The sequence below is a fragment of the Hemitrygon akajei genome, unplaced genomic scaffold (assembly GCF_048418815.1).
Source record: "Hemitrygon akajei unplaced genomic scaffold, sHemAka1.3 Scf000120, whole genome shotgun sequence".
In the NCBI taxonomy this organism is placed as follows: domain Eukaryota; kingdom Metazoa; phylum Chordata; class Chondrichthyes; order Myliobatiformes; family Dasyatidae; genus Hemitrygon; species Hemitrygon akajei.
This window is the reverse complement of record NW_027332006.1, coordinates 931,673-958,840: the sequence shown is the minus strand read 5'-3', so window position 1 is coordinate 958,840 and position 27,168 is coordinate 931,673. Positions and strand designations below refer to the sequence as shown.

Here is a 27,168-nt window from a genome sequence, read left to right as displayed (position 1 = left end):
CAATACTTATAATACTGCAGATGACATCTTCCGTGTTCTAGAAAACTGCTGTGGAAATCGAGCGTGGAAATCGGAAGTGGGATAGTATTGGCGCAGCATGCGAGCCAAAATATGGGGGTTGCGGCTGCGGAAACTGCCAGCCGGGCGGCAAAGGAATGACTCTTGCTGAAGAGAGGGAACTTGTATGCAAATTCATATAAAATCAAAGCAATAGTGATAAGGGAGAAAGAAAGGCATGAACATTGACTTCTCTAACTTCCGTTAATGCTCCTCCTCCCCTTCTTACCCCATCCCTGACATACTTAGTTGCCCATCACTCTGCCTGTTCTTCATCTCCCTCTGGTGCTCCCCTCCCCCTTTCTTCCTCCCTAGGCCTCCTGTCCCATGATCCTTTCCCTTCTGCTCTGTATCACTTTTGCCAATCACCTTTCCAGCTTTCAGCTTCACTCCACCCCCTCCGGTCCTCTCCTATCATTTCGCATTTCCCCCTCCCCCTCCTACTATCAAATCTCTTAGTATCTTTCCTTTCCGTTAGTCCTGACGAAGGGTCTCGGCCTGAGACGTCGACAGTGCTTCCTTGGGCTGCTGTGTTCCACCAGCATTGTGTGTGTGTTCTTTGAATTTCCAGCATCTGCAGATTTCCTCGTGTTTGCACAATATACAAATGATACTTCACATTATGGATCATATATACAAAAAAAATCAAAGCAATAGTGATAAGCGTGGACGCTGAAAAGGCATTTGATTCAGTTAATTGGAATTTTCTTTACAGAGTTTTACATAGATTTGGTTTCCATAACAATTATTAAAACTATACAGGCACTATATGACAACGGTACCACTAGGATTAAAATCAATGGATATTTATCAAATAGTCTTACCCTAGAAAGGGGCACAAGACATTAAGGAAGATATAGCAAGATGGAACCCGATTCCTTTCTTTTAGTTTCAGTTCAAGGATTGAGTCTATTATAATGAATATACTGCCCAGACTGTTATATCTCTTTCAGACCCTACCAATAGAGATTAATCAAAATCAGTTCCATGAATGGAACAAGATGTTATCAATGTATATTTGGCAAGGTAAAAGGCCTAGAGTTCATCTCAAAACTTTGCAATTAGCAAAGGAAAAGGGTGGATGCGGCCTAACTTCTCTTAGAGGTTATTATTTTGCAGCACAGTTGAGAGCTGTGATATGCTGGAGCAACCCATCGTATGACGCTCAGTGGAAAAACATTGAGGAGCGGGTATTTCCATTCCCCATACAAGCAATTTTGGCTGATAATAACTTGCAAAGGTACATAAATACTATTGATAATCCATGGGTGAAATTGACTCTTAAAATATGAAAAACTACTATAAAAGAATATAATCTCGAGGGAGATACTGCAATTCTTAAATGGTGTGCATATGACTTGGATTTTACACCAAATAAATTGGATGCTAGATTTAAGGACTGGACAGCTAAAGGAATAACAGTTCTTTGCAACATAATGAAAGAAGGAACACTGTTCAGCTTTGAAATGCTGAAAGAAACATTTAGAAAAACAAGATTTTTATCAGTATTTATAGATGCGACAGTATGTTAATAGGATGCTTAAAATTGTAACCAACGCAAGTACATGCATGTTAGAGCTATTTAGAAAAGCATATAATTCAGATAACGGTAGTAGAATTATTTCAAGCATGAATAAGGGTTTGTCAAATCTTAAAATACATTTGACTTCATACATTAAAACAAAATGGGAGAAGCAAGGAGGGATAATTATATCTGAGGAAGAATGGACAATAATATGGAGGTATCAATGGAAGTGTACCAGTTCTCAGAAATGGAGGGAGTTCGGATGGAAAAACTTGATACGATATTTTATTACACCCTCTTAGAAATCCCATTATGATAGTAACCTCGCTGTTTGCTGGAGAAACTGTGGAAATCGAAATGCAAATCATCATTATATTTTTTGTGACTGCCCTGTTATCAAAGACCATTGGAGGGGGATACACAATGCCCGACCTGGCATCTTTAAATGTGAAATACCCTTGGGGAGTAAGACCATATATTTTGGATATATACCTCAAAAATGGTTGAAAAAAGATAAATATTTAATGAATATATTGTTGGCGGCAGGTATAAAGACTTACTAGGAAATGGTTATCACAGGAGAGTCCAAGTTTAAATGCATGGATGGAAATTACAATGGACATTTACAAAATGGAGAAGATAATCATAATCTGGAACAATTTGATTCACACTGGGAAAAATGTTTTAACTACATAATGCCTCATAGGCCTGATTTTATTCTCACAAATCAATGAATATGTTGTTAAAAAAAAAGATCACTCCCTACTTGTACATAGTTTTTTTTTCCTTTTGCTTGTTTTTTCTTTCACTCTTTTCTATAAGTGTATACCTCAGATAAATTCTATGCGGAGATTTGTGGCATATATGATTATATGATATATATCTACAATGTCTGAAATACATCTTCTGCAAATGTTTGATGATGAACTTCAATAAAAAGAAAAGAAAAAACAGTCAGATAAAACTTTTAAGTATATATTTTCATCAAAAATGAACAGGATTCAGCACTCCATGTGTGTATTTGCAATCGTGATAAGAAATACAGACCAGAAAACTTAAATGAGAGGCCAACTCAGAACAATAAATCATCACTCTGGAAGAAAACATTAACCAGTGGAATGAGTATGACCCTCCATGGGAGACATCCCAAGGATCTGAGCAGACTAGATGGTGACAAGGAAGCATCGAGAACCTGACTGGGAGTTGGAGACCTCTCCCCAAAAAACAAAGGGGTTCCCTGCAGAAATACAGGACAAGATGTTTGACAAAAGGGGGAAAACATCAAAAATACATGAAATATTAACAAACGAAGCAGTTAGTGCAGAAAATGCCAGAGAAACCAGACACAATCCAACACGTTCCAGGATCCTGCAGCAGTAACTCAATCTGATTACTTACAAAGGTACAAACAAATGGCAAATATCATTCACCAAAATCTTGCTTTAAAATACAAACTCATGAATACCCTCCATCACTTCATAAAGGTACCATGAATTCAAGCCCGATACAGTTTTAGTGTCAAAATCTTACAACTTATATGATAATCAATACATTATTTCAGATACAATCCATAATAACCATCCGGATATAATATTACAGGATAAACAAGCAGGAACAACTCCCCCAGCAGATTAAACCATTCCCAACACAAATGTGTTCCTCAACCAGTGGAGCACCTCACCACACGCATTGTTTGTGTCATCAGTCAGACAACCAAATTATTTTCTCTGTCAATCAGCTTCCAAATGTTGCTACTCTGTCATTCGTTGCCACGCCCCGCTGCTGATTCCCTTCTCTTCATCACCCGACCATTGCCCAGAGCCCCAAACCCTGCCCTGTGTCGACCCCCCTCGGGTTTCTGATCCTGCTTCGTTGAACATCCGACAGGTGGTTCCCCATTCCGGTTTCAGTCTTTAAAGGAAAGGGGTGCTTTAAACAACTTTTAGAAGCAGGGAAAATGACACATAATGTGGAAATGAGTCGTAAATAAGGAGGTTAACTACCAAAGTCATTCTTCCTCAGTCCAGAGATGAGAGGGACGAAGAATATGTCAGACAGAACTGCAGTCAGATCGTCTTCTTCAGTCTGAAGATAATTCAAGGGGAACCTCTTCACCCAGAAAGTGGTGACTGCAACCCATTCCACAGGGAGAACGAGAGGGGAACAACAGGGGAGGATTTAAAAGGACTGTTGTGGAACAGAATCAGTGGTAGGGTTTAGCAGGCCTGAGTTGACTCTCTACTGTACACTAGCAGTGTTATAAATTCAACAGATTCCGAATACTGACTAATGAGGCCGACATTATGCAGGTGTTCCAAACTATAAGTGTACAGAAACGGAGAATGTGCGCAGTTGAGAGAATTTGGCGCTGAGTAGGCTACGGTCAATCATGGAAAACCCTGAACATTCTCTGCATAGCACCATCCAGAAACAGAGAAGCAGTTTCAGCGACAGGTTGCTATCGATGCAATGCTGCTCAGACAGGATGAAGAGATCACTACTCCCCAATGCCATTCGGCTTTACAATTCAACCGCCAGGAGTAGAATATGTTAAAGTGCCGGTTAGGACTGAGCTTAAGTTACCATTCAATGTATTTAAATAGTTAAGTATTGTATGTAATTAGCTTTGCTACAATAAGTGTATGGGACATTGGAAAAAATGTTGAATTTCCCCATGGGGATGAATAAAGTATCTATCTATCTATCTATCTTTTCTCCTTGGAGCGACTGAGGATGAGAGGTGACCTGATAGAGGTGTACAAGATGATGAGAGGCATTGATCGTGTGGATAGTCAGCGGCTTTTCCTCAGGGCTAAAATGGCTGCCACAGAGGGCACTGGTTTAATGTGCTTGGGAGCAGGTACAGAGGAGATGTCAGGGGTAAGTTTTATACTCAGAGTGGTGGGTGTGTGGAATGGGCTGCCGGCAATGGTGGTGGAGGCGGCTACGATAGGGTCTTTTAAGAGACTACTGGATAGGTACATGGAACTTAGAAAAATAGAGTGCTATGGGTAACCCTCGTAAATTCTAATTTAGGGACATGCTCAGCACAACTTTGTGGGCCGAAGGACCTGTATTATGCTGTAGGTTTTCTATGTTTATTTTTTTCTTTTACCCCATTTCTGTAGAATCAACTACGAGAGAGGACTGGTTTAAGGTGAGAGAGGATTGAGTTAATAGGGATCCCAGGGGAAAATTATTAATCCACTCTCCCTTCCGGTTCATTGTTTAACTAACACGATGAGTGCATTCTTAGGTTGGAGGAGCAACAACTCATATTCCATCCGGATGACATGAGCATCGATATCTCTAACTTCTTTCTCCACCTTTTCATTTCATCAACCCACACGCCAGTCTCCTCCATTCTGTCTCCTTACTTCTCTCTTCTTCACTGCGGATCGTCTCCTTCTGGTTCCCCTTTACTTTCTTCCCCATTGTCCGCTCTCCTCTCCTATCAGATTCCTCCTTTTCAGTCCTTTGCATTTTCCACCAACCACCTCACAGCGTCTCACTTCATCTCCCACCTCCCGCACCCACTCACCTTCACTCTTATCTGGCTTCACCTATCACCTACCAGCTTGGACACTTTCCACTCCCCACACCATCTTATTCCGGCTTCTCCCCACTTCCAGTCCTGATGAAGGTTCTCGGCAGGAAATCTCTGTTTGGCTTTATCCCCTCTATAGAAGCTACCAGACCTCCTGACGTCCTCCAACATTTTGTGTATGTTACTCTGCATCTCCAACATCTGCAGAATCGCATCGGGACAGAGAGCAGAATGCAGAGACTACATCGGGTCTCTCTAATGTCGAGGAGGCCACACCTGGAAAACTGGAAACAGTAGATGACCCCAACAGGCACGATGTTGAAAAGTTGCCTCATATGGAAGGACTGTTTAGGACCCTGACTAGTGGTGAGGAGAGAGGTTAGGGGCATCTCTGGCACTTCATCCACGTGCAGTTGGCGTCCAGCCCCTACACCCATTCTTATCGTGGTGATTTACCACAATAACAGGACCCCCTGATTTGTGGACTCCATTGTCACCAGGTGGCGCTCTGGCGCAATAACGCTGAGAGACAGAAATGTGATGCTGCAGCCTGCTGAAATGTTTCTTCAAGATTCAGGGTTGTTTAATTCCATTTCCAGCAGACACGTGTAAATGAGGTCGAAATAATTATTACTCCGGTTCCAATGCAACACAGAAACACAACGGTAACAACATATATCCACAACTTATATACAGTGCACGGATTGATTGTATGTTCATAAAGTGACGCTCGGCATAGGATGCCTGCATATAAGATGACAGACAGGAAATGATAGAGGTGTTTGGTGTTGTGGAAGGGTGGGTTAGAGGGTAGAGATATTTATCAGCTTTACTGCTTGGGAAAAGTAGCTGTCCCAGAGGCTGGTAGTCCTGGTGAGGACGCTGTGTATCTACCCCCGATGGGAGTGAGACAAATAGTCCATGAGTGGGATGGGTGAAGGTAGATTGTGAAAATAAGATCGGTGCTTGATCTCAGGAGAGGGAATTTGGAAAATACCAATGAGATGCCTTTTAGAACAGCTTGGAATTGTGCAGCCGGCTGGTGGCGTAGTGGCATCAGTGGCGGGAGGTCCTGAGTTTGAATCCAGCCGGCACCCTTGCATGCTCTCCATCCGTGCTGGGTTAAGAGCTGTTAATCTCTTAAAAAAAAAATCTCACCCGGCAGAAGGCAAATACAACAATGGCAAGCCATTGCTGTAACTATCCTCGTACATGATTTCCCAATACGTCAGAGGAAATCGCCCGCTAAATTGAAAATTCCGGATGTGACCTACCTTCCCTTTGCGATTGTGCCCACTAGGGAAAAGTTAATTCTGGAATGAACCAAATTTGATTGGGGAGCTTTTGGTAAAGGGAGCATGTGGATACAGTGATAATAACACGACTGAATCCACCCTTCATTTTGAGAGGGGAAAGGTAAAACAAGATGCATCATTATTAGTGGAGTGAGGGGAACTACGGAGGCACTGGAGAAGAGCTTACCAAAGTTGATTGGAAGGGGACACTGGCAGGGATGATGGCAGAATAGCAATGGCTGGAGTTGCTCCACTTGACAGCCTCAGGGTTGAAGAGAAACACATCATATTCCACCTGCGTAGCTCCAACCTGAAGGCATGAATATCGATTTCTCCTTCCAGTAAAAAAAAATTCACAGCCCATTGCCTTTCCTTCTACTTACTCCCGAGTAACGTATCTTTACACATTCTGACCACTGACATTTGGGACTTCCATATTCCTGCCAGTGCCTTCCACAGATAAGAGTGAGTACAATACTTATTCAGTTCATTAGCCATCACCTTTCACCCTCACCCCATTATTCCCTCTCCAGCATCATTCTCCAGTGGTTTGGTATCCATTTCTGTCTCTCTTTTACACAATATGTACCTGAAATTAAAAATGGTATCCTCTTTAATATTACTGGCTAGCTCATCTATGTATCTCATCTCTTCCTTCTTAATGGTTTTGGTTGCATTCTGTTCATTTTTAAAACTTTCCAATTCTCTAACTGCCTAGTAATTTTTGTTCTGTGCCCCCTTTGGTCTTTATGTTGTCTTTGGTTTCTCTTAGCAGCTACGGTTTTGTCACCTTACCTTAAGAATACTACTTCCTCTTTGTGATGTGTATATCCCGTCACTTCCAGATTGCTTCCAGAAATTCCAGCCATTGCTGCTCTGTTTTCATCCCTGCCCGTGTTCTTTCCAAATCAATTTTGACCAATTTTTCTCTCAGGCCTCTCTAATTCTCTTTTTATTCATATCTGACTTTAGTTTCTCCTTCTCTAATGTCGGGGTGAATTTGATCATATGAAGATCACTTGTCCCGAAGGGTTCCTTGAACTCAAGTGACCTAATTAATTCCGGTTCATTACAGCACCCAATCCAGAATATCTGATCCCCAAGTGGGCTCAACCACGAGCTGCTCTAAAAAAAATGCATCTTGTAGGCATTCTAGGAATTCCTCCTCTTGAGACCAACACCATCCTGATTTTCCTAATCTCCTGCATGGCAATCCCCCATGACTATTGTAACATTGCCCCTTTTGCCCCTTTCTATCTCTCATTGTAATTTGTGGACCACATACTTACTACTGTTTTGGGGTCACTATACAATTCCCATCAAGGATTTTTTTGTACATTTGCTGTTCCTTAATACTACCCACAGATTCCACACTGCCCAACCCTATGCCACCTCTTATCTAATGATTTTATTTAATATTTTACCAACAGAGCCACACAAACCCACGACCAGCTTGTTATTTCACTAAACATATAAATATTTTGGAAACAGGAAGACCTGCAGATGCAAGAAATCGAGAGAAATTCACACAAAATGCTGGAGGAGCTCAGCAGGTGGGGCAGCATCTATGGATGGGAATCAACATTTCCGGCCATGACCCTTCACCGGGACTCGTGATAACCACGTATCTGAAAAATCAACAAGCAAAGACAACAGAAAGTAGTGCAATATTGGGAAAACCTTTGACAAAATTTATTTCAAGGCTTTAAAAAACTGCCGAACAGAGCTCAATAGTTAACAAATACAACAAAGGCAATAAACACTTCCATCAATACCGGCATTGACTTTTTTTAATGAAAATATCTTAGTCCCATTTCAATCAGTAAAATTTACAAAGATAAGTAAGAACTGAAATGACAAGTTTAGAAAAGACTATTTACACTCAAACCCACTGAGATTAACACGACTTTGGACAGAAGGAGGAAGAGGAATAACACAAATGAGAAAAAAAAATCACATAAGACCATAAGACACAGGAGCAGAATCGGCCATTTGGCCCATCGAGTCTGCTCCACCATTTCATCATGAGCTGATCCAATCTGCCCTTTAGTCCCATTCCCCCACCTTTGATGCCCTGACTACTCAGATACCTATCAATCTCTGCCGTAAACACACCCAATGACTTGGCCTCCACTGCTACCCGTGGCAACAAATGCCACAGATTCACCACTCTCTGACTAAAAAAAATTCATCGCATCTCTGTTCTGAATGGGCGCCCTGTAAACCTTAAGTCATGCCCTCTTGTACTAGACTCCCCCAGTCACTGTCGAAATTGCATTCAGCAACGGGTATGGGCAAATATCCAGCCTACAGCTTATTGAAACTTTCTCCCCAATGTGAACCCGGTCGTGTGTTACAAGGTTAGATTACTGAGTGAATCCCTTCCCATATTCACAGCACGTGAATGGCCTCTCCCCAGTGGAACACAATGATGCAGCCTTGGTGGAGACAGTTGACAGAATCTCTTCCCAAAGTCTGAGCGGACGATCGGCCTCTAAGTGGTGTGAACTCGCTGGTGTTTTAATAGATGAGATGATCGTGTGAATGCCTTCCCACATTCACAGGTCGAAGGCCTCTCCCCAGTGGAACTCACTTGTATGCCAGCAGATCAGATGACTGAGTGAATCCCTTCTCACAATCTGAGCGGGTGAAATCCCTCTCTGCTGTGTGAACTGACTGGTGAGTCACTAGGTGAGATGATTTGGTGAATCCCTGTCCACAGTCTGAGTAGGTGAACAGCCTCTCCCCAGTGTGAACTCGCTGGTGACTCTGTAGGTTGAAAGATCGAGTGAATCTATTCCCACAGTCTGGGCAGGTGAACAGCTACTCCCCAGTGTGAACTCGCTGGTGTCTCTGTAGGTTAGATGACTGAGTGAATCTCTTCCCACAGACTGAACAGGTGAAATCCCTCACTGCAGTGTGAACTGACTGGTGAGTCACTAGGTGAGATGATGTGGTGAATCTCTTCCCACAGTCTGAGCCACACAACCCCATCAGTTCTATTATCCAGATCACTGACAAACCATGTGAGAAGTAGCGGACCGAATACTGACCCCTGAAGACCACAAGTCACTGCTGGCCAACCAGAAAAGGCCCCTTTTATTCCCACTCACTGCCTCTTGGCTGTCAGCCATTCCTCTATCCATGCCAGTATTACTTCTGACTTTTATCCTGTTAAGCAGTTTCATGTGTGACACCTTATCAGATGCCTTCTGAAAATCCAAGTAAATGATATCCACTGCCTCTCGTTTGTCCATCCTGCTTATGACTTCCTCGAAGATCTGTAACAGACTTGTCAGGCAAGATTTCCCTGTACAGAACCTATGCTGGCTTTGACTTATTATATCATTAGTCTCCTAGTACCCCAAAACCTCATCTGTTATCATGACTCCACACTTTCCCAGCCACTGAGGTTAGGCCTACTGGACTATAATTTGCTTTACCTTGCCTTCCTCCCTTCTCAAAGAGTGGACTGACATTTGCAATCTTCCTGTCCCCCAGGACTATGCCAGGATCAAGTGATTCTTGACGTGTCATGACCGATGCATCTGTTATCTCTCCAGCAACCTCTCTCAGGACTCTGGGATGTAGTCCATCTGGTCCAGGTGACTTATCCACTTTAAGAACCTGAGTTTGCCTAGCACGTTTTCCTTTGTAATAGCAATGGCACTCACTCCTGTTCCCTGACACTCACGGATCTCTGGCATACTGGTGGTGTCTTCTACAGACAAGACGGATGCAAAGTACCTATCAAGTTCATCTACCATCTCTTCCCCATTTGTACCCCATGAGCATCATTTTCCAGTGGTCCAATATCAACTCTCGCCTCCCTTTCGTATATTTTATAACTGGTTTATATTATTGTATAGTTTGCTGTCATATTTCACCTTTCCGCTTACAGCTTTTATTTTAAATTTGCCTGTTGTTGGATGTTAAAAGGTACCCAATTATACAACCTACTACTCACTTTTGCTACCTTATATGCTTTTATACAGTCCTTAACTTCCTTTGTCAGCCACGACAGCCTAGCCCCGCTGTTTGAGAACTACGTCTGTGGGACATATCTATCCTGCACATTATGAACTATTCCCAGAAACGTCAGCCATTTATGCTCTGGCGTCTTCTCCACCTGCATCCTCCAATCCACCTGGTGAATCACCTTTCTCACGCCTCTGTAATTCCCTTTCATTCCTTTGTGATACTACACATGTGACCTGTGCTTCTCCCTCACAAATTGCAGTAGGAATTCAATCATATTATGATCACTGCCTTCTAATGGTTCATTTACATTAACCTCCATAATAAGATCTGGGTTATTACACAACACCCAATGTAAGATAGCAGTTCCCCGAGTAGGCTCAACTATCAGCTGCTCTAAAAAGCCATTTCGTTTGCATTCAATACATCCCCTCTTTTGTGATCTCACGCCAATCTGACTTTCCCAATCCTCCTGCAGATTGAAGTCACCCACTACAGCTGTGTCATTAAATTTATTACATAAATGCCAAACATTCAGCTGTACCTGGGGCAGAAGTGAGGATACATGCTTTTACCAAGGAGAGAAGGTGTTTTTGAAGCTGAAAGGCCTGAAGGTAGATAAGACACCGCAGAGTTCAGAAAGAGGTAGCTGAAGAGATTGTGAAGGCATTAGAGTCATAAAACACTACAACACAGGAAAATGCCATTCGGCCAGTCTAGTCCGTGCTAAAGCATTAATCTTCCGAGTTCCAACAACTTCCACCTGGACCATAGCCCTCCATATGCTTCTCATCCAGTGACCTAAGCAAACTTCTCTTAAAGATGACAATCGTCCCTGCCACTTGCTCTGGCAGCTCGGTGCACACTCTCCCCGCCTCTGAATGAGAAGTTCCCCCTTAGTTTTCTCTTCAAGTGATGAGTAATGATCTATCAGAAATCACTAGATTTTGGAACGGTTCTGGTGGACCAGAAATTTGCAAATGTCACTCCACTCTTTAAGAAGAGAGGGGGCACAAGAAAGAAAATTATTGGACAGTTAGTCTGACCGTAGTGGTCAGGAAGATGTTAGAGTGTACTAAGAGTGTGTTTTTTTGGGTACTGTAATTGGGGAAACATGATGAAGTAGGCCAAAGTCAGCCGGATTCTTTCGAGGAAATCTTGACTGACAAAGCTCTTGGAATACTTTGCGGAAATAACAGGCAAGATAGATAAAGCAGAGGCAGCGTATGTTGTTTGCTCGGATTTTCAGATGATCTTCAACAAGGTACCCCATGCAAGGCTTATTGAGAAAGTAAGGAGGCATGGGATCCAAGGGCACATTGCTTTGTGCATCCAGAACTGGCTTGCTCACAGAAGACAAAGAGTGGTTGTAGGTTGGTCATATTCTGCATGGAGGTCGGTGACCAGTGGTCTGCCTCAGGGATCGGTTCTGGGACCCCTACCCTTCGTGACTTTTATAAATGACCTGGATGAGGAAGTGGAGGTACGGGTTAGTAAATTTGCTGATGACACAAAGGTTGGGTTAGGTTGCAGGGGGATATTGATAGTCTGCAAACCTGGGCTGAGAAGTGGCAAATGGAGTTCAACCCAAAGAAGTGTGATGTGGTTCATTTTCTTCAGTCAAATATGACAGAATATAGTATTAATGGTAAGCCTCTTGGCAGTGTGGAGGAACAGAGGGATCTTGGGGACGGAGTCCATAGGACACTCAAAGCTGCTATGTAGGTTGCCTCTGTGGTTAAGAAGCCATACTGTGCATTGGCCTTAATCAACCGCAGGCTTGAGTTTAAAAGCCGAGATGTAATGTTGCAGCTATACAGGACTTTGGTCAGACCACACTTGGAATACTGTGCTCAGTTCTGGTCGCCAAACTACAGGAAGGATGTGGAAGCCATAGAAAGGGTGCTGAGGAGATTTACGAGGATGTTGTTTGGATAGGGGAGCATGCCTTTTGAGAATAGGTTGAGTGAACTCAGTCTTTTCTCCTTGGAGTGATGGAGGATGAGAGGTGACCTGATAGCGGTGTACAAGAAAATGAGAGACATTGATCATGTGGATAGTTAGAGGCTTTTTCCCAGGGCTGAAATTGCTAGCACGAGAGGACATAGTTTGAAGATGCTTGGAAGTAGGTACAGAGGAGATGTCAGGGGTAAGTTTTTTACACAGAGAGTGGTGAATGCTTGGAATGGGCTGTCGGCAATGGTGGTGGAGGTGGACACGATAGGGTCTTTTAAGAGACTCCTGGATAGGTACACGGAGCTGAGAAAAATAGAGAACTGTAGGTAACCCTTGGCATTTCTAGAGCAAGGACATGTTCGGCATCGCTTTGTGAGCCAAAGGGCCTGTAACGTGCTGCAGGTTTTCTATGTTTCTAAGGTGCTGCACGTGAGGCTGCTTAACAGGATCACAGCTCATGGAATTACAGGAAAGATACTTGTACTGACAAGGGAGAAAGAGTCAGAATAATGTGGGCAATTCTGTTTTGCTGTCGGTAACTAATGCTGTTCTGTAGGGGGTCAGTATTGAGACCGCATCGTTTCATGTTAAATCTGAATGATACGGATGACGGAATTGATACCTTGGTGACGAACATTGCAGTTGATACAAAGATAGGTACGGGACAGGTAGTTTAGAGCAAAGTGGGAGTCTGCAGAAGGACTTCAATAGGTCTGGAGAATGCCAGCAAAGTAGCAGTTGAAATACAGTGTATGCAAGTCATGTACATTTGGTAGAAGTAATTGGGCGTAGAAAAAAAATAAATGGGAGAAACTTGAAAAAATTAGAGGTGCATAAGTGCTTGTGAGTCCTTGAGCAAGATGCCCTAAAGGTTTGCTTGCAGATTGAGTTGATTAAGGATGACAACTGCAATGTTAGCAATATAAGAGCAAGGATGCGATACTATAGCTTTATAACGCATTGGGCAGATCACTGTTGGTGTATGGTGAGCAGATTCCGACCTGTACTTCCGACTTATTATCTGAGCAAAGGATGTGCTCGTATTGGAGTGGGTCCGGAGAAGTTTCAAAGAATGATTCCAGGAAGACCAAGAGTGGATGACCTGGATGAGGAAGTACGTGGGAAGGGATTCACTCAGTCATCCACCCTACAGAAATTTATCAATATCCACTGCTGCTGATTTCCACACACAAATAAATCAAAAGGGATATGCCCAATGAAATAGATAATTAATCGATCAATAGCCCCCAAACAACACGGCACAGCCGGACACATAACAGGGGACTTTACATCCCACAACACTGGATTCAGTAATGCAACCCGTGATAAATGTTGTTGTCCCTCTGAAATCTTAAGAAACGCACATTAAGGTGCAATTAAATGCGAGCGCATCCCACAGGTGACATCACACAGACCCCCCTCGTGCCTGACGTCACGCATGGTCTTCCCACACCGGGATCTGCCCTTACGTGCACAGCGTCTTACGTCATCCATGCGCTGCTGAGCTCGGGCTTTATCAGTTTAATAGCTGGGCTAATAATCACGTGACCAGCCCTCCCCCACCGCTGTCAACAGAGGATTCAGGAGCTGCGCTATTCCCATTGGTGCAAAGCGATGTCAATCACTTGTTACCACCAGTCGCAGAGGTGGACAAGTCCAGAGGGCGTTATCCCCGCTGAGTTCGCCTCCCGCTCCGGCCTCAAACCCCACATCACAGCGGAGTAAATGTCCGTTTTTTGATTTATTTCCATTTCCCTCCAAGGGAAGTTGGGGCTTTTGTGAAGCGTCTTCTGCGGCCGGAGTCTGATGTGTCGCCGAGAGGTAGGAGGAGACCGCTCGGCCCGTCGGTATGATGCTAGTTCCCTGGGGAGGGAGAGGAGGGATTTTATTGAAAGTAAAACGATGGTGTGAGAGGGGGCGGACAGGATGTTTGTCCCGGTGGAAATGTCTGAGCCCACGATGGTGGCGAGCAGAGGGATTCACATTGGGGGGGGGGGGGGGGGGACACCGGCAGACAGTTGACCTGCAAGTGGGGCCAATGACAGGGGTAGGAGGTGAGTGGTTGGGGCAACACGGGGCTACAGAAGATGGACATTTTTTTTGCACAGAGGATTAACAAAGTGGTTAGAGAGTATTTGTTATAGAGAGTGCAATGAAGTTTCAATAGACTGATCCCTGAAATGGTTGGGTCATCATATAATGAAAAATCAAATGTGATAACCCTTTCATTTAGAGAATCGAGGACGGAGAGGTGAACACATTGAAATGCACATTATTACCGTTTGAAACAGGGATCCCAGTCTCTGAAAAAGGGGGTGGATGCCTATATTTTATAATAAAACCCCTATTGGTTTACCTTTACCTCCTCTCCCAGTTTTATGCTTGCCCTGGTCCTTCACACCCCCTTACCTGCTTAAGATTCAGCCCATTAGCAACAGTCAGCAATTCATTCTTTTTGGCTTTTTCTGATGCCTCAGGGGTTGGCACTTCCAGAAATTTATAAATGTCCATTGCTGCTGATTTCCACACACAAATAAATCAAAAGGGATTTCCCCAATCAAATCGATAATTCATCGATCAATAGCCCCCAAATTTGTTCATATCCCAGACATAGGCCCCAAATTTGTTACAAACCATAATGCTTTAGAAACAAACCAGCAGCAATAGACTACACCTGGAGTCTGGTTTTGAAGTTAAATCTATCTTTATTAGAATCTACTTGTAATATTGCAACTTAAACAAGATAAACAGAAGTTAACAGTGTTAAGTTTATAAATGTGTGTAAATATAACTCCCAAACTATTGAGCTCGGGGGAAACAAGGCTTAGAGTCTTGAGATGGTAAAGTATGAAAGTTCAGTTCAACCGCAGAATAGGTGATGAGAGAGAGATTTGTAACCCAGGGTAAATGGCGAGAGCATGCAAATATGTAGAATTCCACAGGTTCTACGGTGGTAAAATGAGAGAACAGTTGCTGTAGATTTTATCCATCATTGTTCCAAATCCACATACAAATTCTCACCGAAAGTGACTTATCAGAAGGTGTATCGTCTTCAAGTGAACTACCACACCACAGCCAGGCAAGGGTTAACACATAACGGGTCTCCACAGGATACACCAAATCAGATCCACCCCTATGGATCAAACAAAGTGACAACCACACATTCGATGTACGGTGAATCGATAATTAACCCACACTTGTGGGCAAAGGAAAGTTCCAAACAGTGACCCTTGGCCACTAGTTCCCCGGTTTCAATCCTTCCATTTTTCCTCCTTTATCTCCGTCTGACTCTGAGTGTCTGTGTCCTCGGTTAAAACTAAACAAGCTGCGAGCGATGTAAACAAGCTGCAAGTCAGACTGATTTGCCTTCTTAATCTCTCTCTCTGTCTTAAAATGACAGTCCACAGCAAACGAAACCCAGGGATTCATAACAACGGCCAGTCCCCACTGTGAACTGACTGGTGTGCCAGTAGTTGTGATGACTGAGTGAATCCTATCCCACAGTCTAAGCAGGTGAACGGCCTCTCCCCAGTGTGAACTCGCTGATGATTCTGTAGGTTGGATGACTGAGTGAATCCCTTCCCACAGACTGAGCAGGTGAATGGCCTCTCCCCAGTGTGAACTCGCTGGTGTCTCTGTAGGTGGGATGACAGTATGAATCCCTTCCCACAGACTGAGCAGGTGAATGGCTTCTCCCCAGTGTGAACTTGCTGATGTACCAGTAGGTTGGATGACTGAGTGAAGCCCTTCCCACAGTCTGAGCAGGTGAATGGCCTCTCCCCAGTGTGAACTCGCTGATGTACCAGTAGGCTGGATGACTGAGTGAATCCCTTCCCACATTCTGAGCAGGTGAACGGCTTCTCCCCAGTGTGAACTCGCTGATGACTCTGTAGGTGGGATGACAGTATGAATCCCTTCCCACATTCTGAGCATGTGAATGGCTTCTCCCCAGTGTGAACTCGCTGATGTACCAGTAGGTTGGATGACTGAGTGAAGCGCTTCCCACAGACTGAGCAGGTGAATGGCCTCTCCCCAGTGTGAACTCGCTGATGTACCAGTAGGTTGGATGACTGAGTGAATCCCTTCCCACATTCTGAGCAGGTGAACGGCATCTCCTCACTGTGAACTCGCTGATGACTCAGTAGGTTGGATGACTGAGTGAAGCCCTTCCCACAGTCTGAGCAGGTGAATGGCCTCTCCCCAGTGTGAACTCGCTGATGTACTAGTAGGTTGGATGACCGGGTGAATCCCTTCCCACAGACTGAGCAGGTGAACGGCTTCTCCTCAGTGTGAACTCGCTGATGAATCTGTAGGGTGGATGACTGAGTGAATCTCTTCCCACAGACTGAGCAGGTGAATGGCTTCTCCCCAGTGTGAACTCGCTGGTGATTCTGTAGGTTAGCTAACCGAGTGAATCCTTTCCCACAGACTGAGCAGGTGAACGACCTCTCCCCAGTGTGAACTCGCTGATGTTCCAGTAGGGTGGATGACTGAGTGAATCCCGTCCCGCAGACTGTGCAGGTGAATGGCTGCCCCCTGGTGTGAACACGTTGGTGTGCCATTAGGTCAGATGACCGAGAGAATCGCTTCCCCGAAATTCAGCAGATGACCAGCCTCTGCCCAGTGTAGTGTGATCTGACTGGTGTGTCCACAGGTGGGAAGACAGACTGAATCCTTTCTCACACACAGAACAGATGAATGGCGTTGCCCAGTGTGATCTTGCTGATGTACCTTCAGTTGAAATGACCAAGTGAATCCATTCCCACTGTCTGAGCAGGTGAACGGCCTTTCTCCTGTGTAAAATGCCGGGCTTGCTAGTTGTTCAAATGACCAAGTGAATCCCTCCCCACAGTCTGAGCAGGAAGGATGGTCGATTGAATCCCTCGCTCCACTTCTTAAATATCCAGACAGAGAGAACAAAACTGGCGTGCCGTGTTTGAGATTCCTGGAGATGAATTCCTTCTCATTTTTAACCTGTAAAAGATTTACAAAATCCATCAATGGATGTAGGACAACATTTCAGATGAGATTACTTGAGTTGCCAAGGTTTGATTTGGTATCACACTGTTACATTGAGGTTAAACCGAAGTTGGAAGAGAAATCATCTCCTGACTGGGCAGAGTGCTGGTATCTGAAATGACCATCAATCCCCATATGTGTTTCAAGTTCCAACTCCTTAATGTGCAGGGTTACAAGCTGCAGCTGGATGCATTTCTTGTAAGTGAGGGCATCAGGGACACTACAGGTCTCCCCATCTTCCCTCCAATACCCCCTCTAATTTGTAATAACCAGTGTGTACATAAGTCTTGCACTGTGCATTTTTTTTACCCAGTGACAAGATGTGCACAGTGATTTTTTTATAGAGAGGTATTCATTTTCACAGCGAGCAAATCACTGTCAACAGGAACTTTGATCTCCTCTGGGTTCGATCCAGTTCATCTGCACACTCACACAACCTATGTAGCAGGCCTGTAATGAGTAATGAAGGATTTTCTTACCAAAGTTTTTGCATATTGTCCATATGTGGTTTACTTGCTAAGTTATGCTTTAAAAAGTCAGATTTCCAAATATCACTTCACTTCTTCCCACTTGCAAATTCCCCAGCAACTTTTGCAACACCAGAATACACACAAGTATCACCAGTTTCTGTATTCCCCTGAAGCCTCCCCCAATGACTGACAGTGGTGAGCTCAGTGATGGCAATGCCAATGAATATGAAGGGAAGGGCAGTAGTCTGTCTCACTGGAGTCTGGCACATGTGTAATGTGAAAGCTACTTGCTGCCCAGGGCAAAGGTGTTTGATATCATTATTGTACTCAGAGAGAATGGGACAAAACATGCTCTCACGGGTAGAAAAGTCCAGAACAAGAGGAGGTAGAACAAGCAACAGACACAAAATGCTGGAGGAACTCAGCAGGCCGGGCAGCATCTATGGAAAAGAGTACTAATGCTGAATTTCGCCGGCATTTTGTGAGTGTGTTGCTTGGATTTCCAGCATCTTCAGATTTTCTCTTATTAGTGATTGGAGGTAGAACAAAGGTGATTTTCTCAACTGGTGATGTAAAAGATTTTGTTCCCTTTCTCTCAGTTCCTAATCCTTGCCTTTATTATAGCTGGAGCTCAGCTCTGTCTGAAAGATCCATCGGTTCCCATTCACTCTGCAGCCGGAAGCTCCCCAGGGCCCGTGTACGGATCGTGGTGCTGAGAGACAGGGACGAGAGCAGGACTGTCCCGGGATTGTTGGCCACGGTGTCCAGATTTCACAGGAATTGTTGTGAATTCAGTGTTTAAGATAAAAACACGGAGAATCGTTCTTACCTGCAGCCGACATTTTCAAGGCCTTCTGTGTACTGCGCGCATGCGTGATACTCGGGGACGTTCTCAGCCTGACGCCGGCGCATTTCATCGGCACTTCAGAACAGCAAAATTCTTAACGCATGGCCCTATGGGTAATCACGGTGCCATTAAACATTTCTGCAAGCACCGGTTCAATGTCCATGCCTCATTTTTTTTTATAGTGTGTATAGAAAAAATTTGCAGCTGTTTTAACGCAGAAAGCGGCTCCCATAAACAATATACTCAATATCAACGTGTATCTAATGCCAAAGTAAAATGCAGTTATAAAACACAGGAGATTCTACAGTTGCTGGAAATACAGAGACACACACACAAAATGCTGGAGGAACTCTGCAATTCAGAGAGCAACTAAGAAGCGGTGTATACAGGCTAGGCATGCTGAAGGGGCTTGGCCTAAACATTGTCTTTTTATTCCTCTCCACATTTGCTGCGTGAAATTAACCACATTTTTTTCGGTCAACCAGTTTACAAATGTTTCTGACCTTTCTTTTGTAGCCACATCCTGCTGGTCTGATTCCTCCTCCTCCAGGTAAACTCTAGACCCCATCTCTCTCTGGAGCCCCAAAGCCCTGACTCAGTCTGGCAACTCTTTGGTTTCTGATTCTGCACCATCGAAGATTCACTCGCTAGTCTGCTGTCAGACTTTAGAGGTGCATTGTGTTACGAGACCGCAGGTTCGCTTACTGTGAGTGTCGCTTTAAGTGCCTGAGTGAGGCGGGGCTGTGACATCAAAAACAAGGAGAGAGAGAGAGAGAGAGAGAGAGAGAGAGAGAGAGAGAGAGAACGTCAAAACCACAGTGAGCTCATCGTCTTATTCAGCCTGGAGAAAATCATGCAGGAAATTCATGCAGGTGTATAAGATGATGAGAGGCTTTGGTCATGTGGATTGCCAGAGGCTTTTTCCCAGGGCTGAAACGGCTAACACGAGGGGGAATAGGTTTAAGCTGCTTGGAAGTAGGTACAGAGGAGATGTCAGAGCTAACTTTTTTAAGAAAAGAGTGGTGTGTGTGTGTGGAATGCCCTGCCAGTGACGGTGGTAGAGGCAGATACAATAGGGTCTTTTAAGAGACTCTCAGATAGGTACATGGAGCTTAGGAAAATGGGTGGCTATGTGGTAGAGTAATTCTAAGCAGTTTCTAGAGTAAGATACATGGTCAGCACAGCAAAGTGGGACAAAGCATCTGTAATGTGTTGTGCATTTATATGTTTCCATGAAATTCACAGGAAATCTCCTATCCCACGGAGTGGTGACTAGTTGCAACCTGTCATCTCAGGGAGAGTGAGAGGGGAACGGCAGGGATAGATTTTGATATACTGATATGGAACAGAAACATGGGCAGGAACCAGATGGGCTGAGTGGCCTTTCTAGTGTACATTGTGAGTGTGGTAGAGACAGTAAGTACCTGAGACACGGGATTTGATAGAGAACTGATTTATCGTTCACAGATCCACAATATTAAATGCCAGTCTAGTTTAAGGCTAACATCGGTAGAACAGACTCCTCCAATATTCACTGACCAGGGTTCAGTCCTGGGTGCGATGAACAGCCGCAAGAACTGCAGAATCTGACAGTCACAGTCCCTCATGAACCTGCAGCTGCCTTCAGTCACCGTGATGGTTAAACATTTAACACAGAGCTGATTTGAACTTCCTCCCTGATGTAGGAGCACTCAGACCGAAGATGTAGGGGAAAAGGGGAAAAAAGAGATAATCAAGTTGTTTGCACCATTAGGGATAAACAGAGAGGAAGAGGTGGAAAGTTTCTTGAATGCATCTATTTTAATGCTAGGAGCATTGTAAGAAAGGTGGATGAGCTTAGAGTATGGATTGATAACTGGAAAAATGATGTTGTATCTATTAGTGAAACATGGTTGCAGGAGGGGTGTGATTGGCAACTAAATATTCCTGCATTTCGTTGCTTCAGAAGGGCAGGGGGGGGGGGGGGGGTTGCAATACTTGTCCGAGAAAATAATACAGTGGTGCTTTGACAGGATAGATTACAGGGCTCATTTAGGGAGCCTATTTGGGTGGAATTGAGGAATGGGAAAGGTATAGTAACACTTATAGGGGTGTATTATAAACCACCTAATTGGGAGCGAGAATTGGAGGAGCAAATTTGTAAGGAGATAGCAGATATTTGTAGTAAGCACAAGGTTGTGATTGTGGGAGATTTTAATTTTCCACACATAGAAACATAGAAAATAGGTGCAGGAGTAGGCCATTAGGCCCTTCGAGCCTGCACCGCCATTCAGTATGATCATGGCTGATCATCCAACTCAGAACCCTGTACCTGCTTTCTCTCCATACCCCCGATCCCTTTAGCCACAAGGGCCATATCTAACTCCCTCTTAAATATAGCCAATAAACCGGCCTCAACTGTTTCCTGTAGCAGAGAATTCCACAGGTTCACCACTCTGTGTGTGAAGAAGTTTTTCCTCATCTTGGTCCTAAAAGGCTTCGCCTTTATCCTTAAACTGTGACCCCTCATTCTGGACTCCCCCAACATCAGAAACAATCTTCCTGCATCTAGCCTGTCCAATCCCTTTAGAATTTTATACGTTCCAATAAGATCCCCCCTCAATCTTCTAAATTCCACCGAGTATAAGCCTAGTCGATCCAGTCTTTCTTCATATGAAAGTCCGGCCATCCCAGGAATCAATCTGGTGAACCTTCTTTGTACTTCCTCTATGGCAAGAATGTCTTTCCTCAGATTAGGGAACCAAAACTGCAAACAGTACGACAGCTGTGGCCTCACCAGGGCCTTGTACAACAGCAGTAGAACCTCCCTGCTCCTGTACTCAAATCCTCTTGCTACGAATGCCAACATACCATTTGCTTTTTTCACTGCCTGCTGTACCTGCATGCCCACTTTCAATGACTGGTGTACAATGACACCCAGGTCTCGTTGCACCTCCCCTTTTCCTAATCGGCCATTCAGATAATAATCTGTTTTCCTGTTCTTGCAACCAAAGTGAATAACCTTACATTTATCCACATTAAATTGCATCTGCCATGAATTTGCCTACTCACCTAACATATCCAAGTCACCCTGCATCCTCTTAGCATCCTCACAGCTAACACTGCCGCCCAGCTTCGTGTCATCCGCAAACTTGGAGACGCTGCATTTAATTCCCTCGTCTAAATCATTAATATATATTGTAAACAACTGGGTTCCCAGCACTGAGCCTTGCGGTACCCCACTGGTGACTGCCTGCCAATCCGAAAAGGTCCTGTTTACTCCCACTCTTTGCTTCCTGTTTGCCAACCAATTCTCTATCCACATCAATACCATACCCCCAATACCGTGTGCTTTAAGTTTACACACTAATCTCCTGTGTGGGACCTTGTCAAAAGCCTTTTGAAAATCCAAATATACCACATCCACTTGTTCTCCCCTATCCATTCTACTAGTTATATCCTCAAAAAATTCTGTAAGGTTCGCCAGACATGATTTTCCTTTCACAAATCCATGCTGTTATCACATCTTTCACAACCAACTCTAGCATTTTCCCCACCACCGATGTCAGGCTAACCAGTCTATAATTCCCCGGTTTCTCACTCCCTCCTTTTTTAAAAAAGTGAGGTTACATTAGCCACCCTCCAATCCTCAGGAACTAATCCAGAATCTAAAGAGTTTTGAAAAATTATCACTAATGCATCCACTATTTCTTGGGCTACTCTGGGATGCAGACCATCTGGCCCTGGGGATTCATCTGCCTTTCATCCCTTCAATTTACCTAACACCACTTCCCTACTAACATGTATTACCCTCAGTTCCTCCATCTCACTAGACCCTCGGTCCTTTACTATTTCCGGAAGATTATTGATGTCCTCCTTAGTGAAGACAGAACTAAAGTCGTTATTCAATTGGTCTGCCATGTCCTTGTTCCCTATGATCAATTCACCTGTTTCTAACTGTAAGTGACCTATATTTGTCTTAACCAATTTTTTTCTTTTCCCTTATCTATAAAAGCTTTTACAGTCAGTTTTTATGTTCCATGCCAGCTTTCTCTCATAATCTTTTTTCCCTTTCCTAATTAATCCCATTGTCCACCTCTGCTAGACACTGAATTTCCTCCAGTCCTCAGGTGTGCCACTTTTTCTGGCTAATTTGTATGTTTCTTCTTTGGACTTGATACTATCCCTAATTTCCCTTGTCATACACGGGTGCACTACCTTCCCTGGTTTATTCTTTTGCCAAACTGGGGTGAACACTTGTTGTAGTTCATCCATGCAATCTTTAAATGCTTGCCATTGCATAGGAATGTTGAGGAACCAACCAGAGAGCAGGCCATTCTACATTGGGTATCGAGCAATGAGGAAGGGTTAGTTAGCAATCTTGTCGTGCCAGGCCCCTTGGGTAAGAGTGACCATAATATGGTGGAATTCTTCATTAAGATGGAGAGTGACATAGTTAATTCAGAAACAAAGGTTCTGAACTTAAAGAAGGGTAACTTTGAAGGTATGAGATGTGAATTAGCTAAGATAGACTGGCAAATGATACTTAAAGGGTTGACGGTGGATATGCAATGGCAAGCACTTAAAGATTACATGGATGAACTACAACAATTGTTCATCCCAGTTTGGCAAAAGAATAAACCAGGGAAGGTAGTGCACCCGTGGCTGACAAGGGAAATTAGGGATAGTATCAAGTCCAAAGAAGAAACATATAAATTAGCAAAAAAAAAGGCGGCACACCTGAGGACTGGGAGAAATTCAGAGACCAGCACAGGAGGACAAAGGGCTTAATTAGGAAAGGGAAAAAAGATTATGAGAGAAAGCTGGCAGGGAACATAAAAACTGACTGTAAAAGCTTTTACAGATATGTGAATAGAAAAAGATTGGTCAAGACAAATGTAAGGACCTTTACAGTCAGAAACAGGTGAATTGATCATAGGGAACAAAGACATGGCAGACCAATTGAATAACTGCTTTGGTTCTGTCTTCACTAAGGAGGACATAAATAATCCTCCGGAAATAGTAAGGGACCGAGGGTCTAGTGAGATGGAGGAACTGAGGTAAATACATGTTAGTAGGGAAGTGGTGTTAGGTAAATTGAAGGGATTAAAGGCAGATAAATCCACAGGGCCAGATAGTCTGCATCCCAGAGTAGCCCAAGAAATAGTGGATGCATTAGTGATAATTTTTCAAAACTCCTTAGATTCTGGATTGGTTCCTGAGGATTGGAGGGTGGCTAATGTAACCCCACTTTTTAAAAAAGGAGGGAGAGAAAAACTGGGGTATTATAGACCGGTTAGTCTGATGTCAGTGGTGGGGAAAATGCTGGAGTCGGTTATCAAAGATGTGATAACAGCACATTTGGAAAGAGGTGAAATCATCGGACAAAGTCAGCATGGATTTGTGAAAGGAAAGTCTTGTCTGACGAATCTGTTACGTACCCGTGACACATGACAGTGGTACCCTTGTCACGTGACTGGGGTTGAAGTTATACTGGACTTGAGGTAATGGTCTTGTGATGGTGGAGTGATGTCATTTTCCCGCCAGTAGAGGTCATGTGACAGTTTTTTTTTACAGGGTATAAAAGGAAGACCCACCCTGTCAGGTGGGGCAGTTCGTGGCTAGATTTGCCAAGATGACTTCATGTCACTGCGTGATTTAATGTGATGACGCAGTTTAGTTGAAAAATGAAGTTTTATCTAATGCCTAAAGTTTAAAAGTTCATTGCCAGCGGTTTCTTTGCTGGTGGAGAGTGAAGATAAGAATTTGGAAGATAAAGATCGAGGAGAATCGATTTTCGACGGTGGAAAGTTCGACCTTGTGTGATCCTCATTCGGAAGGATTTCGTTGACTGTTCTCGTGTTAATCTCCGCTGGGATAGCGGGAGATTGAGAATAGTGTGGAAGGAAGGTCAGTGCCTTTAAGCCGTTATATTTCATAAAATTCTTCGTGGGAAAGTTTGACGCTGGGGATAGAAGGACAACGACGTGGAAGAGAATTTAAATCGCCTTAAAAAGTCTCTCCTTTTAAATGGACTGTGAGCTTTTGAACTTTCGGCATACCGCTTTAAAGAACTGTTATTTTTCAATACCGCTTTAAGAACTGTTTGAACTGCAACGCTATTAAGAACCGCGAATCTGCCGCACAGCAGCTGAATTCCGGTTAAGCTAATGTTTGTTTACTTTTGGGGGGTTTGTTTTCAGTGTTTAATAAACGTGTTATTTGTTATAAAAACCCTTGCCTAACTCATATATATTTATTGTTGCCTGAATACGTAACAAATCTTACAGAATTTTTTGAAGATGTAACTAGTAGAGTGGATAGGGGAGAGCCAGTAGATGTGGTATATTTAGATTTTCAAAAGGCTATTGACAAGGTCCCACACAGGAGATTAGTGTGTAAACTTAAAGCACATGGTATTGGGGGTATGGTATTGATGTGGATAGAGAATTGGTTGGCAGACAGGAAGTAAAGAGTGGGAGTAAACGGGACCTTTTCAGAATGGCAGGCAGTGACTAGTAGGGTACCGCAAGGCTCAGTGCTGGGACATCAGTTGTTTACAATATATATTAATGATTTAGATGAGGAGATATATGACAGAAGAAAAACGAAGACAACTTGTTAATAAAAAACTACAATATAATACACTCCAGACATATCGTACAGAAAAAGTAATTATGAGAACTAAACAGAAATATTACAAATTAGGTGAAAGATCACATAAAATTCTTGCTTGGCAGTTGAAAACAGAACAGGCTTCTAAAACAATAAATGCAATTAGAACAAGTGTAAAAAAGATTACTTATAAACCTTTAGAAATTAATGAAACTTTAAAAGAAATTTATACTGAACTATATCAATCAGAATCACAAAATAAGATTGCTGAGATAGATAATTTTTTATCACAAATAACCCTTCCAAAATTAAATTTGGAAGAACAGAAAGGATTAGATAGGTCCTTTATATTAAAAGAGGTTGAAGAAGCTTTAGGATCACTTCAGAGTAATAAATCCCCAGGAGAAGATGGTTTTCCTCCTGAATGTTATAAAAAATTTAAAGATTTATTAATTCCTCCTTTTATGGAATTAATATACCAAGTGGAAAGAATGCATAAACTCCCACAATCTTTTTTTAACAGCGATCATAACTGTATTGCCAAAAAAAGATAGGGATCCTTTAAAACCAACATCATATAGGCCTATTTTGTTTGTTGAATACAGATTATAAAATAATCGCAAAAATTTTATCTAATAGAATATCTAAATATTTACCAAAATTAATACATATGGATCAAACAGGTTTTATTAATAACAGACAATCAATGGATAATATAACCCGGTTACACAGTATAATTCATTTGGCACAAAAAAGAGAGGAAATGAGTGTGGCAGTTGCTTTGGATGCAGAAAAAGCATTTGATAGATTGGAATGGGATTTTTTATTTAAGGTATTGGAAAAATATGAGTTAGAAAAATCTTTTATACAATGGATTAAAACCTTAAATACTAATCCTCAAGCTAAAGTAGCTACAAATGGTCAGATTTCAACACCATTTTGCTTAACGAGGTCAACTAGATGAGGCTGCCCATTATCACCTGCTTTATTTGTATTGGCAATGGAACCATTAGCTGAATTAATTAGAACAGATTCATACATTGGGGGCTTTAGAGTTAATCAAGAAGAATATAAGATTAATTTATTTGCTGATGATGTTTTGATTTATTTAACAAACCCATTGCAATCTTTGCAAAGAATATCTTTTAGATTGGAAGAATATGGGCAAGTATCAGGGTATAAAGTACATAAGAACATAAGAGATAGGAGCAGGAGTAGGCCAATCGGCCCCTCAAGCCTGCTCCGCCATTCAACAAGATCATGGCTGATCCAATCTTAACTCTAGTTTTCACCGAATCCCACAAGGCAACAGTGCCAATCAATAGGGCACCATGCCGCCCATTTTATTTTATTATTCATCCCGCCCAAACCCATGTGATCACCTGGGGAAAAAAAAACAAGTTGCCAATTGAGGAGAAAAAATCTGGAAAATTCCTCTCCGACCCATCCAGGCTATCGAAAACTGGTCCAGGAGATCACATGGCTGATCTAAACCTAGCCTCATGTCCACTTACCTGCTCGCTCACCATATCCCCTAATGCCATTTTTATCCAGGAAAATGTCTATCTCCGTTTTGAATTTATTGAGTGTAGTAGCTTCCACAGCTCTCTGGGGCAGTAAATTCCACAGCCCCACTACCCTCTGAGTGAAGAAATTTCTCCGCGTCTCAGTCCTGGAACGGCATCCCCTTATTTTAAGATTATGCCCCCTAGTCCTAGTTTCACCCATCATTGGGAACATTCTCCCCGCATCCACCCGATCAAGCCCCTTCACAATCTTATATGTTTCAATAAGATCGCCTCTCATTCTTCGGAACTCCAATGAGTAGAGTCCCAATCTACTTAACCTCTCATCATACATCAACCCACCCATCCCCGGAA

General features: G+C 43.2%; 2 protein-coding genes across 2 annotated transcripts in view; one reads left to right on the top strand and one right to left on the bottom strand.

The window, feature by feature from the left end:
• Window positions 1-27,168, top strand: part of LOC140723596 (uncharacterized) — a 373,128-nt gene that overhangs the window by 103,281 nt on the left and 242,679 nt on the right. The window lies entirely within an intron of this gene.
• LOC140723597 (uncharacterized) overlaps window positions 15,044-27,168 on the bottom strand; it is a 29,256-nt gene continuing 17,131 nt past the window's right edge. Inside the window, exons 5-7 of the mRNA XM_073038167.1 lie at window positions 21,746-21,853; window positions 18,677-18,801; window positions 15,044-17,332 (exon numbers count right to left, since the gene is read on the bottom strand). Coding sequence (XP_072894268.1) covers window positions 15,784-16,920 — 1,137 coding nt within the window. The 5' untranslated portion in view covers window positions 16,921-17,332; window positions 18,677-18,801; window positions 21,746-21,853 and the 3' untranslated portion in view covers window positions 15,044-15,783. The remainder of the gene's footprint in view (window positions 17,333-18,676; window positions 18,802-21,745; window positions 21,854-27,168) is intronic.